Here is a 12,874-nt window from a genome sequence, read left to right as displayed (position 1 = left end):
TCCTGAACAACACAGTCCCTTGCTGCAGCTCTCCTGCTATTCCTCCACCAAACTCAAACTTCTCCCAGCTGCCTGGGAAGGCAAACCAGGGGGCGGGGCTGGAGGCAGGGAGGCAGCTGGGCCAATCTGGTGCTCCCTGACCTCTCCGCCCAACTCTGGTCTGTCCCTGAATCTTGGGGATGGGGATGGGAGCCCTGGCACCCACCACCTGCTAAACACAAGCAGTGTCTTGATGTCATTCCCGGATCCCACTGTGGAGCTTAGAGAGCATCATCCAGCTACAAAAGAAACGGAGCTGATGTTCCTGCCTCTTCATTAATACCCTCAGGTATCAGTACCCATTAGTACCCGGCACGCCCTGAGCAGACAGGGGATGGGTCTGGTCTATGGAGGACGGATGGTGTCTCGCCCCCGTAAGGCCGGTTCAGGCCTCCTTCTATGCTTAGTTCTGACCATAGCGGGAAAGGCCCTGACACAGCTACACACCTGGAGACTTTCAAACAGGGGGACCGTGCAAAGGCCAAGCCCAGCCCACAGTCGTTCATGGGAAGCTACTGACATGAGCAGAGGGTCGGCTGAAGCCGAGGTCAGCGCAGGGTGAGCCTGGGAAGGAACACAGAGATGACGAGCAGGAGCAGGGGTGGGACGTGCACTTGGAGGTCAGCGCTTCCAGACTTACACAAGGGGAGGAGTCAGAGGTGGTCCATGTGCTGGACCAAGTGGTCGTTTTGTGGGTGGGGGAGACAGGGTGGACAGGGCAGCCACACAGGCTCACACCAGGCTGGGGTGGCAGGGCCTTGGGACATAAGGCGATGCCCTCTGCACCTGCATCTCTGCATCCTGTCCACGCAGCACAGATGTCCCCTGTGGTCAGGAGAAGGGCTGTGTCCGAAATGCTAATGAGCGAGGGACGGCCGCGCAGGGCAAAGACCCGCGATCAAGACAGAATGGGAATGACGACCTGGCACACAGTAGGGGCTCGCTGCACTTTCGTGAAATGAAAGAAGGAATTCAGTTCAGTTCTAGCTGGCTGCATTTCACATTACAGGGACTCGATCAGTAATAATTGAGAAAACAGGAGAGTGTGAAGGTGGAGACTCCTGTGAACACACAGCCTCAGGAACTCTGAGTCTCAAAGAACCCAGAGTGGAGGGAGGCACACACAGGGGACTAAAGATCAGAAGGGACTGGTCTCAAGGACTTGGGGAGCCCGACGCACAGAAGCTGGGCCAGGTATCCAGAGGATGGGGAGGAGAGAACAGGAATACAGGGCGAGGCCGGTGCCTCCTGCAGGAGGGCATCTCAGAAGGACTTAGGGCTGCTGTGTCCGGGTTGCGGTTATGGAGACTGGGAACCAGAAGAAAGGATGGGAGGGTGTAGAGAAATAGTCCTGGCCCTTTTCTGGATAGAAACTGAGTGAAGTCCTGGAGAGTAGGGAGATTCCTCCCATAGGCAGGCAGAGACCAGTGAATGAGGGATCTGGTAGAGGGACCCTCTATTCAAGGGTTTCCCTAAACACTCAAAGACAGACTCGATGTACTTGGAGCTGGGTCTCCCCGAGCGAGGGGTTGGGTGCATTTGTCTGATCTGTGTTCTGAGCGGGAACCGGGGTGGGGAGGGGCACTGGACCACGAGTGGGTGCTGCACTTTGGGGTGCCGGGTCCTTGATGCAGGCGACAGCTGCCCAGGTGCTTTGCCAAGTGCAAGACTCCTCTCAGGGAGTCTGGGAAGAGAGGCTCCCAGGCTGGGCAGGGGGAGAGCTGAGGGAGGCCTGGCCCTGCCCTGCGCCCCGGGAAGTCCTCCGGGCCCCCTAGCCCCCCATCCCCGCCGCCTGTCAGTCACTCACCTGTGGGCTGTCCTGGTAGGCTGGGGGCGGGACATTCTGCGTGGCCATCATCGTCAGAGCGGGGGCTGGGGAGGCATGTTGCATCATGGGATGGATTCACATGGGGGACCTGTGGCAGGAGAGAGGGGGCCGCACCGTTAATCGCCGAGCGCAGGGAGCCCTGGGGACCAGCCACCGGGTGTGTGCCCAGGCCGGGCCCCCGGGGACTGACCAGATACAGCGAAGGCTGGAAGCCCTTGGGGCGTGCATGAGAGTTAAGGGGAGAAGCCTAGAGAGGGAAGGGCTTGCCAGTGCAGTTCGGACTTGGAAGAAACAATATTCAAATCACATGTAAAACAACCTGGGCAGCCGGCAGCCCTGCTTTTGTTCAGCACCAGCTCCGGCCTGGTGGGGGCCCGGGGAGAGGCGGGAGTCGGGAGGGGGCCTGGGCCGGGGCAGCACTGGGGCGGGGGGGGGGTAGGGGGAATTGGAGGCCACGTGGGCACGCCATGGTCAAGGGTGCTGTCCCTTCCCAGGCCTCCCGGAGCCGCCCTATACCCTCAGGGCAGAAACCTCAGCGCTGGTCCTCATCATATACACTTGCCTGACTGTATGACCTCTCCCTGTTCACCTGGGACGGGGGCCCAGTTCTTGAGGCTCTAGCTTACTGTGTTCCCCCTTTGCCTGGCAAAGTAATAAAGCCACTCTTAACTTTTTCTGCATAAAAAATAAAAGAAGCAGCAGCCTCAGCCCTCACAGTTCCAGATTTCCAGGTCCCCTCTCCCTGCCCCAGGAGTCTCCCAGCACCACAGTAACCCCGGGGTTGTGCTCACCACACCCACTAGTGATGGAAAGGGACCTGGGGCGCCGACCCCGCCCCAGCTGGAGGGTGGAGCGGGTAGCCCCAGGTGACCACTTGGAGGCGTTCCAGGAAGGGACAGAGGCAAGGGAACAGGGGCCACAGCCGCATGAACGCGCCTGCACACTCTACTAAGAAGACTTTCCTCACCCTGTGTTCAACTCTGAGTTCAACCGTACATGGGGCCAGAAGAGCCTCGGAGCCAAGGGTCCTCTTACAGAGGAGGAAGCAGAGGCAGAGAGGACAGACGTGTGTGTGTGTGTGTATGTGTGTGTGTTTAGGGAGGGGGTGGTGCTTGGGAAGCAGGGTGGAACCAAGATCTGTAGATTTCCCCCAGTGGGGACTGCTCTCCTCTACCAACCACATCCCATCCCCCAAAAGCGAGCTGCCCCCATTGGCCTCCAGGTCTCTTCTTCAGTCACTAGGTGGTGCCGTAAGCGGAGCCAGCCTGGCTGTACCACCCAAGGAAACAGAATGCTCAGAGAGCTGTTCAGTTGCAGGAGAGGCCCTGAAATATTTAGAGCTGGAAACCACGGCTCATTGCCCAGTACAGGCCTGTCCATCGAGGGACACGGGGGTTCCTGAGAACATCCGCCAAGTGCAGGGCCTGGCCTCCTCCTCGGCAGAGGGCGCTCAGGAGCAGGCGATCTTGGAGAGCATGACAGTCAGACCCTCCCTCCGCTTCCTCCCTCTCCCTGGGGACCTCAGGGCTCCATCCTCTTCCTCCCTGATGTCCTCCTAACACCCCCTCTGCAAGGCCTTCCAAAATGTTCACATCCCTGAATTCTCCCTACATGGAGTGAGTGAGTGAGTGTGTGTGTGTATGTATGTCTTGTTGTATTAGTTCTTTTTCAGGAAGTGGAGGAAAGATCAGCTTCCGCTGACCCAAGTCTCCAAACTCCCAGGTGTGGTTTGACCCAAAGTTCACATGTGAAAGTCCTGGAAATCCAGGCATTCATTCAGCAGAGGTTTATCAAGAGTCAACTACCTGCAAAGACCTGTGCTGGGGATGAGGGGACAGATGAAAAGAGGCAAGGCCTTCTCCCCAGGGAGGGAGGTGATGGAGCAGTGAATCGAGGTTCCCTTGGAGAAGGCAGAGGGAAGGATGACTTCCTGTGCTGAAAACCCGAGACTGCAGGGAATGCCTCTTGGCCTCACTGAACTTGTACCCCATCCACCCTGGCCTCACTTCTGAGACGGACCGCCAGGTCATCTTTGCAGACAAAGCACCCAAGGTCACCCCATCTCACACGCACTAGGCACTGAGACCCAGGCTCTACTTCTGCAAAGAGGCTCGGAAGGAAGCCCCAAGTGGAGCCTAACTCTGCAGGCGGAGAAAGCAATGCCTCTTTCATGGCTGGGTCTTGTCCAGAAGGTGAAAAACATCCCAGAAAGGCGAGAGCGGAGTGAAAAGGGTTGGGGGGCAGGGCATAGGATATACACTCCTTGAGACATCAGAAAGAACCTGAAGAATGAAGACCTCTGAGATATTAAAAGGGGCATGGAATCGCTCTTTTTCGGAAAAGCTGGAGGGAAAAAAGGAAATACGGGCATTTCAAGGGTGTGCTAGGTTCAGCTTTTCTGGGGACTCTGGCAGATAGGGTAATTTTGGATAGGTCATACTGGTCCTGAAGGCAGGATCTCTTCTGGGGAGCATCAATCTTAAATGCTCCTTGCCCAGAAAAAGCAAACCTCTGTGGGGCTGGAGGGCCAGCAGCCTCCAGAAGGGGGAGCCTGGGGGCAGAGTTTGGTGGCAGATTTTCCTCCCCTTTTAGGGGTAACTAGTTCCCTCCTGGGCTTCCCAGGTGACTCAGTGGTAAAGAATCTGCTTGCCAATGCAGGAGACATGGGTTTGATCCCTGGGTCAGGAAGATCCCATGGAGGAGGAAATGGCTAACCCACTCCAGGATGGACAGAGGAGCCTTGTGGGCTGCATTTGCCTGAGCCTACCCACAGTTCCCTTCCACCTCGCGTTTGGGTTTATATATGTATATACACACACCTTATTCCACAGATGAGAAAGTCATCATGAAGGCAAAGCACAAGAAGCCCAAAAGGAGGAAGACTGAGGCTAAAAAGAGGACTCTTTAGTCCGCATTCTTTTGTTCACTGTCCAATGGATGGGAAGTAGGGTCACTTTAGAAATGTTTGCAACAGCTGGTGAACTGCCCTACCTGGGGGTTAAAGAGAGATGGCAAGAGTAGTCTAGGACTTCCCTGGTGGCTCAGATGGTAAAGAATCTGCCTGCAGTGTGGGAGACCTGGTTTCGATCCCTGGGTCAGGAAGATCTCCTGGAGAAGGGAATGGCAATTCATTCCTGTATCCTTGCCTGGAGAATTCCATGGACAGAGAAGCCTGGCGAGCTACAGTCCATGGGATTGCACAGAGTCAGACATAACTGAGCGACTCACACACACACACAAGAGTAGTCTGCACCCAGAAACCAGCACCATCCAGGCTGAGAGGAGATTTTTCTGTCTGGAGCCTGCTGGGCTATGGAGCAGGGTCTAGAGGCCACGGGAACAATTTTCTGAGGACCCAGATGGCCTCTGCCCCTCCTCTCTTCCTCTCTGGGGTCACCACAGGCCACTAAGCCACTGCCCTACTGCCCTCTGGGGGCTTCTCCTGCAAAAAACAGGAGGCCTTTTCATCGCGGGCTTAAGTTTCCTTCCCTATGTGCTCAAGCACAGAGCCTCAGGTAACCTGACTCTGGGGGAGACCGGGAGCCCACCACCACATCCGGAAGCTCTAGCTTTTCTTCACCCGCACAGGTGCCCCTTCCTCCCACCAGCTGGGCTTGGGGTGCAGAGGGTCCACAGGGGAGCATCCCGGAGAGGAATGTGGGGGGTCTGACAGCGAGGCTCCACAGCGGGGGTGTGGGGGAACTCCTTGAGCCATCACTGGGTGCCAAGCCCTTTGGGGAACCCTGCCTTTCTGGTGCTTTGTTTGGGAGGCTGGAGGGCGCAGAGGCCTCGGAGTATTTGTTTGTGGCCAGCTGCCGGGAGGCTGCTCTGCCCTGTCCAGAGGCCCCAGCCCTCTGTCACCGGACACCAGGGCTCTGGAGGGACACAGCCAAGACTGCAAATGGAGGACACACGAGGAATAGTTTACCATCAAGACGTTTCCCACATCACAGGATTGTTTTCAACACTGAGCACCTTTATTAAGGGGCAGCTAGTAAGGAAAAAAAAAAAAAAACCCTAATGCAACACTCAACCCCACAGTGATATCCAGGAAGAAATCATTTGCCACTAATATTATCATCCGAAGGAGCTAAAACTGCCATTTTACAGAGCTTGGGGCCCGAGGGAGGCTGTGCGCACAGGTTGGGGGTGGCTGAGGGACGTGGAGGACACCCCTTAGGAATTAGGGAGGAGCAGCCCGGGAGCACTCCCTCTGCCTCCTCAGCTCCAGCTCCCCAGCCCCACAAGGTGAGGCTCGACTGGAGCCCAAACTCCAGCTTGTTGACAAACAGACTGAGAAAAAAGACCCAAGCTTGTTAGGAAGGAGCTCATTAGGACTTGTTGACAAGAAACCCATTAGACCAATTAACATTCCATTAACGGCCAGGGGGCACCAAGGGGTTAACGCTGCCCAGCAGTAATTGGGCTGGGGTGCCTGGGTTGGGGGCTCAGGGCCTTAAGGATGAGAAACTAAGTCTAATTGGGAACTCTCCGGCCAGCCGGCCCCACAGCATCAGGAACAAGCTCCCTGACCCTGGCTGACCCTCTCCTGGAAGGCCTGATGTGGGAGAGGGGCAAAAAGGACTGGCTTCCCTGTGCTCCCCACTGTCACACCACCCCCCCCCCCCCACTGACTGGAGGCTGGGTAGGTGGCTGGCGTTTCCACCCTCTGGGACGCCTACCCTTCTTCCCCCCTTCCCCTAAACCCTCTGGACGAGGGGAAGGGTTCTGTATTAGCCCTGGGAAGTAACTCTCCTCTTTTGGAGAGCTTTTCAGTAATATTGCCCTCTCTTACAGAACCTCTTTGGAGAAGCTAGGATCTTTGAGAGCCCAGGGCCTGAAGAGGGGTGGGGAGGGGTGGGAGGGAGCTCTGGCCCTGCCCCCTTTCCTCCCCACCCCACCCCCACCCCCCATCACCCTCCCTCCCTCCCTGTTCCCATTTTCCCTCCCTTCTTCTCTCCCTCCACATAAAGGCATCAAAGAGGCAGCAGTGAGGCACCCCCTGGCCCAGGAGCCCTCCTCTTCTGTCCCCCCACACACTGGTAGTATTTTATCATTTTCCTTTCCCTGCTCCAAGAAGAGGCTGTGGAAGTCTGGGCCTCCATTTCCTCATCTGTAAATCCCCAAAGATCAGATGGAGGCTGAGCTTAGGGTCAGAAAAGTCTGGGTTCCACACCCAACTCTGCCACTCTCTGTGACTGCAGGAGTCCCTTTCCCTCTTGGTCTGCAAAACGAGGGAATTCACTAGAATATTCCCAAAGCCTCTGCCCAGGGTTAGCACACCACACAAGCTTTGCTGAATAGAATGGAAACAGTTGAAGCTGGTAGCTTCGTTCTAAAGCCTCCCTCATTTGAGAGTGAAGCAAGGGGGCCCCAGAGTCTAAGGGAGGCAGGAAGCCTCCTCCAGGCCCCCAGCCCAGGGGCCCCCAGGTGGTTCCCGCCCCCTCCCCCAGCCCCAGGCCCGCCCCTCTGAGCAGCTGCCCAGGCCAGGGTTCTGACGTCTAGACAGATTTGCAGGAGGCTGAAATAACACAGTGAACTCAGCAGGAGGGCCCGAAAGGCTGCATTAGTAACCTGGCTGGCTCAACCGTAGGCAGTTCCCTTTATTTTCCTTGCGCGGAGAGCCTGGTCCAAAAGGAGTCTCCGGCCCAGCTCCCTTTCCAGAAGTGGCCTGTAGGTGGCGCCGCGGAGCCCCCGCTTTAATTGCATTATATAATATAACCTGTTTACTAAATCATGTAATCAGTCGGTTTAGGATTTACAGCTTCGGATGTGTATAGAGAATTGGACTTTGAGTCAAATTTAAAAACAAATAAAAATGAGAGGCAGCTGTTGCTGATAGTGTGATATTCATCTTTTGGAAACAAATTCACCCCGCTGCTATAAATTATGCCTGGGGAAAAAAAACGTGTTGGTGGTGGGAAGGAGTTGGCTACGTCTCCTATGCTGGCAACTCGGAGCGATGAATCTTGAAATAACGGTGTCAACCTGTCACTGATTTCATGTGACTCTGTGGATTTATCTAAAGAAATGCAAGCATGCGCGTGCACACACACACTCACACGCTCACACACACACACACACATACACACCAGGTCTCTTTCGCAAAACCCAGTAAGGGTTAGAAACCGCAAGTGGAAAGCTGAGTGGCTAGAGGAACTGGATGGTCCCCGATCCTTGGTGCTTGGAGTCAGCACCGGGGTGACAAGGCTTAGGCCAGTGTGGGGATAGATGGTGGGAAGGACAGAGGTGAGAGAGAGGACGTACCCATGGGTGGGAAGCTTCGAAGTGTAAGCAGGTCTGGTGGAGGTGTTTCAGAGTGACGGAGAGGTGAAGGGTCCCTGTAGAATAATGGGAAAGAGCCAGCCCCCAGGAGCCGCCCCTGACCAGCACAGCAAGCGCTGGATCTGGGTTTGCCTGTTCACCCCAGGTGCTCAGGAGCCAGGAGGAACCTCAGGGCCTGGGGTGACAGGAATGCTGTGGCTTAGTGACTGATGCTCGCCACCCCACCCCACCCCCCGCCATCTTTCTGACTTTGGGGTCCTAGGGGCAGATAGAATCCTCTCAATCTGATGAGGCCAGGATCAGTGTGGGAGTCAGAAGGGCAATTGTGTCTACACTGGAGGAAGGACTGGGATCAGACTCCCTGGGCTCACTCACTGAGCCGAAGGCTGGCCGAGAGGCCACACCTCCCCCATCACCTGGGTCCCAGGGGGTCACTGCCTCCAGCACAGAGCCCAAATCCTGGCAGAACGTCTCAGCCAGGAGGGCCACCTCCCTGGCACCCCTCTGGATCCTGCTTGGAACTCTCAGTGGGGAATGATTCTCTATTGACGTGAGACGCAGCAGAGGTGACAACCAGGACAGTAGGCAGCTCCAGACCCCATGGTCAACCAAGGCCTTCTGCTCTGACTGCCCTTCGCCACCTTTCTGGGCAGCCCACTTGGGAGGTGGAGCCAGGTCATGACCTCTTGTGATGGTCCTGGTCTCCAAGGAACAGAGGAGCCAGTGCATCCAGCCTGAGTTTGACCAGCCCGGCCAGCTTCAGTCTCCCTGGGAGATGGGAAATCTCCCTGTCTCCACCTCTCTCTCCTCCTGTAGCCTGTAACCTCCCTTTGGTCTTTGGAAGAGGTAGGAACCATCTGTGAACCGTCCCAGCAGTGAGGTCCCCTCAGTGGCCTGTGGTCCTCCCCCCAGGGGCCTCCCCCTCCTCCCCTTTTCCCACTCCAAGGCCATTTTGCTCTTTGTGCTGGAATGACAATATGTCCCCCTCTAGGGCCGGGTCTAGGAGTCATTTCTGTGCTCAGGGACCCCAGTCTGGGGATGGGCTACAGCTTGCTGGGAGACCCAGTTCTGGGGGGAAGGGGCTTATAATCCACTCTGGACCCCTCTGTGCACACAGTGTATTGTGTGTGTGTGTGTGTGTGTGTGTGTGTGTGTGTGTGTGTGTGCTGGGGGAGCGGGGGGCATTGGTGGGGCTTGTGACATTCCCTGGGTGTAGGCAGGGCTGCTGGGAATTGCTGACCCTGGTCAGTGGCTCTCCTCACCCCTGATCGGGTTTCCAGGGGAAGAGACCCATCCTGCTCCATTGCCTCTGACTCACGGGGGCTCCTGGCACCTCAGCGCCCAGAGTCAGGGCTGTAGCTTTCTCTCCTTTATGCACCCAGTTCCCTTTACTGTTCAACTTGCTTTCAAAAAAATATGGGCCAGGGTCAGAGTTAGGAGAGCAGCCTTTACTGTGGCCCCAGCATCTCTCCTGCCTGCTCCTGCTTCGCACACAGGGACCAGGAAGTGACAGGCCCCTGCTTTCCTCCCTGCCTTGGCTGTCACACCTTTTCTGGCTTCAAAAAGCCGCTGATATATTTTACAAACTGAAACAGCAATTTAATTCCCCCTGATAGCGGCAATTGTCCATTAGATCTTCCTACCGAGGAGCTTAACAATAATTCCTTTCATCCAACTGCTTGCTTCTTCTTGATCTGAGAATCAATCCCATAAATAGCAGGCGAGAGTCTTCACATTACTCTCCCCCTCCAGCTTTTAGCATTTTGATGAAGATTCTCATCTCCTCTTTAAGCACTTTACAACTTGGTGATTTTTTCCCCCTTTGGTTCCTTTAAACAAAATAAAACAAAAAAGCAGAAAGGTGGGGGGGTGGTGGGAAGCATGTTAGCTATAAGGGTAAGCACAGCCCTGCATTCTTCTTACAGAGAAGTGGTATGTACTTTCTCCTGCTGGAAGGCAGGGGGTTGGCAGCAATGACCTCCAAGGGTCACCTCCAATCTGCCTTCAAGCAAGTGCTGCTTTGCCCCAGAGGCCCCATTGGTCTGGTCCTAAATTTCACCCACAGCTGGGTCCTGCTTTTGCCAGTGGTGCTCGACTTAGAACATAGTTTCTCTTTCTCTCCCGCTCTGTCTCTGCATCCCAGGAAAGAGGGTCAGAGGAGGCCATTGCTGGTTCTAGGCACGGAAGCCTCTCCCCAGGCCCGCGACCAGGTTCCCGCCCATCCCTTGGGCAACTCTCAAGCCTAGAGATGGGAGGCTGCCCTCTCTTTTTCATCTCCAGCCCTCTTCATCTCTATCCAAACAGCATGAGTGGGAGAGGTGGGGAGGAATGGAGACAGGAGAGAGCTTGAGGCCTTTCATTCAATTATTTTTCTTCTCCCTCAAACGTGCAGGCAGTCCTAGGGGTCTGGGGCAGAGGAGGGCCCTGCAGCTCTTCCGTGGGAGCAGCCGGGGTGGATTGCCAGGGCAGCTGGGAGCCCCGGCCAGCTCCCCCGGGACCCCGTCATGTGCTCCCTGTCTGCACACATACAAAGAGAGAAACAAATCTAAAAATGAACCCAGGGACTGAAATCCCCCTCGACAAACCCGAATCCCAGGTTTATTATTATTGGTCGAGAGCTGACAGCAGCCGCTGCTCAGGAACTGAGCTGAGAAAACAACACGGGCTGGGCCCCTGAGGCTTGCAACTCAGCAGAGACAGACCAACAGCTCAGACGCTGGGGACCCCAGATGGAAGGAGAGTTTCTGCTGTCCTACCTGCCAGCTTCTTCCTATCAGTCAACTGCCTTCTTGGAGGCAGTCACCTGGGAGGCCGGCCCTCCCTGGGAGCCAGAAAGAAGGAGAATAGAAGTAAGGGGCTGGGATGGGGGTGCAGGAGGGGTCTAATTGGGGGAGCTCCCAGAACTAAGGGACCCAGGCACCTATCAGGCATGGCATCTGAGATGCTCTCAGATTCTCCTGGAAGCAGAGGATGCTAAGAGGGTCAGCCAGGCCCCCTTTCTCTCTGAGAAGGACTGCACCATGTTATCTGGCTGGATGATATCTGGTTTCATTTTTAAAAACTGCCTCCAGAGGGAAAAAATAGGGGTCAAGAATCAGGGCTATGAAAGCAAGTAGTCCTTTGGGCTCAGTTTATCATTGAAAAGCCACTCATCCCCGATACTTCCTGACTCAGCCCGTAGCTGTCCTCACTCTGGGCCCTCGGTGAGCCCATGAGAAGAGGCAGGGGGACCAGGTAGAGTCCACAGCAATGTGGTCAGCTTGTGGGAGGAAAGGGCACCAGCCGGGTGCCTTGGTCCTCATGGCTGTTTGGAACTAGAGCAGGTACACTGGCTCCGTGTTCCTCATCTGTCAGAAAGGCAGCCCTGGGGGATAAGGGAAGGGAGGATGGCATCTTCCATGTGAAAGGGGGTGATGCTGGGCAGTCATCCCTGGGTATCGGCATCCAAGCCCCAGCTAGCAGACAAGCCCCGTCTACCTCCCGAGAAATGGTTCCTCTGCTGTGCTTCTCTGCTGGCAAGGTCCTCTATGTTACACGACCACACCTCTGCCTGCATCAAAACTTTGCTCAAAGCCTTCTCTTCCATGAAGCCTTTCTTCACTTTCTACTCCAGGACCATCCTCTCAGTGGGAGCCCTGCCGTTGGGGAGAGGGAGGGCATGTAGCATGATTTAGTGCTACGTGTGTTTCTATGTCTTGGAAAGCCTCCTTCCCAGTAAGGTCTCATCTTGCCCATTGATCTCTATGTCCTCAGCAGACAAGATCATGGCCTTAACTTGCTTTTCCTTCTGGGGAAAAAGGTCTGTGCAATGTGATTTTATAAGATCTATCTCCTTACAGAGGGCTTCCCAGGCTGCTCAGTGGTAAAGAATACGCCTGCCAAGGCAGGAGACATGGGTTCGATCCCTGGGTCAGGAAGATATCCCTTAGAGAAGGGAATGGCAACAACTCCAGAATTCCTGCCTGGGAAATCCCAAGGACAGAGAAGCCTGGCAGGCTACAGTTCATGGGGTCAAAAAAGAATTGGACATGACTGAGCGATTAAACAACAATAACAACCTCCTTACAGAGCCTGGATAGACATAAAACTTCCATTGGTTTATTGTTGAAATGTCAAACAGACCAATAAATCTAAGGATATTAGATACTAGGACTTAAAGAAAGGATAAATCTTTAAGTCCCAGCAGTCATTTACACCTTAGTGAGAATGAGCTTGTTTCCCTGGAGCCAGTTTTGCCCTAGGGTGAGATGATAATCCAGAATTATTAACAACTTCAAAGCACTGAGCCATTGCCATGCACCAGGCATTATGCTAAGCTACTATCACAGAGAACCCTATTTATTCTTCCCAGCAACCATAAGGTCTAGGTGTGATAGCTGTCCCCTTTCAAGGATGTGAACACTGAGGTTTGGAGTGGTGGAGAGAGTTTTCAAAAGTGACACAAGGCCTGATTTCAGAGTCTGAACGTTTAACCTAGAAGTCTGGCGTGGAGGCGGGGAACCCTAGCGGAGCCCTGGAAACGGAACAGGAGAGACAAAACTGACTCTGCAGACACTACCCTCAGGAGTCAGGACGCCCAACACAGGTGGTCCCTCACTTCCACATGCCCTGAATTTCAAAGGGTCATATTGTATCGGCACATCTAAATGTAACCTGTCTGCCAAACTTGGGCTTTTGCACCTCACTAACAGGCACATACTTTATGCCTGTGGATGGTGAGAC

General features: G+C 55.0%; 1 protein-coding gene across 2 annotated transcripts in view; it reads right to left on the bottom strand.

Moving 5' to 3' along the window:
* PKNOX2 (PBX/knotted 1 homeobox 2) overlaps window positions 1-12,874 on the bottom strand; it is a 289,557-nt gene that overhangs the window by 82,785 nt on the left and 193,898 nt on the right. For both annotated transcript variants that reach the window (XM_043451879.1, XM_043451881.1), the window contains one exon: window positions 1,847-1,955. In XM_043451879.1, coding sequence (XP_043307814.1) covers window positions 1,847-1,933 — 87 coding nt within the window. In that variant the 5' untranslated portion in view covers window positions 1,934-1,955. The remainder of the gene's footprint in view (window positions 1-1,846; window positions 1,956-12,874) is intronic.

Source organism: Cervus canadensis, chromosome 29 (assembly GCF_019320065.1).
Source record: "Cervus canadensis isolate Bull #8, Minnesota chromosome 29, ASM1932006v1, whole genome shotgun sequence".
Lineage (NCBI taxonomy): Eukaryota > Metazoa > Chordata > Mammalia > Artiodactyla > Cervidae > Cervus > Cervus canadensis.
The sequence above is the reverse complement of the archived record's forward strand: the minus strand, read 5'-3'. Positions and strand labels throughout refer to the sequence as shown.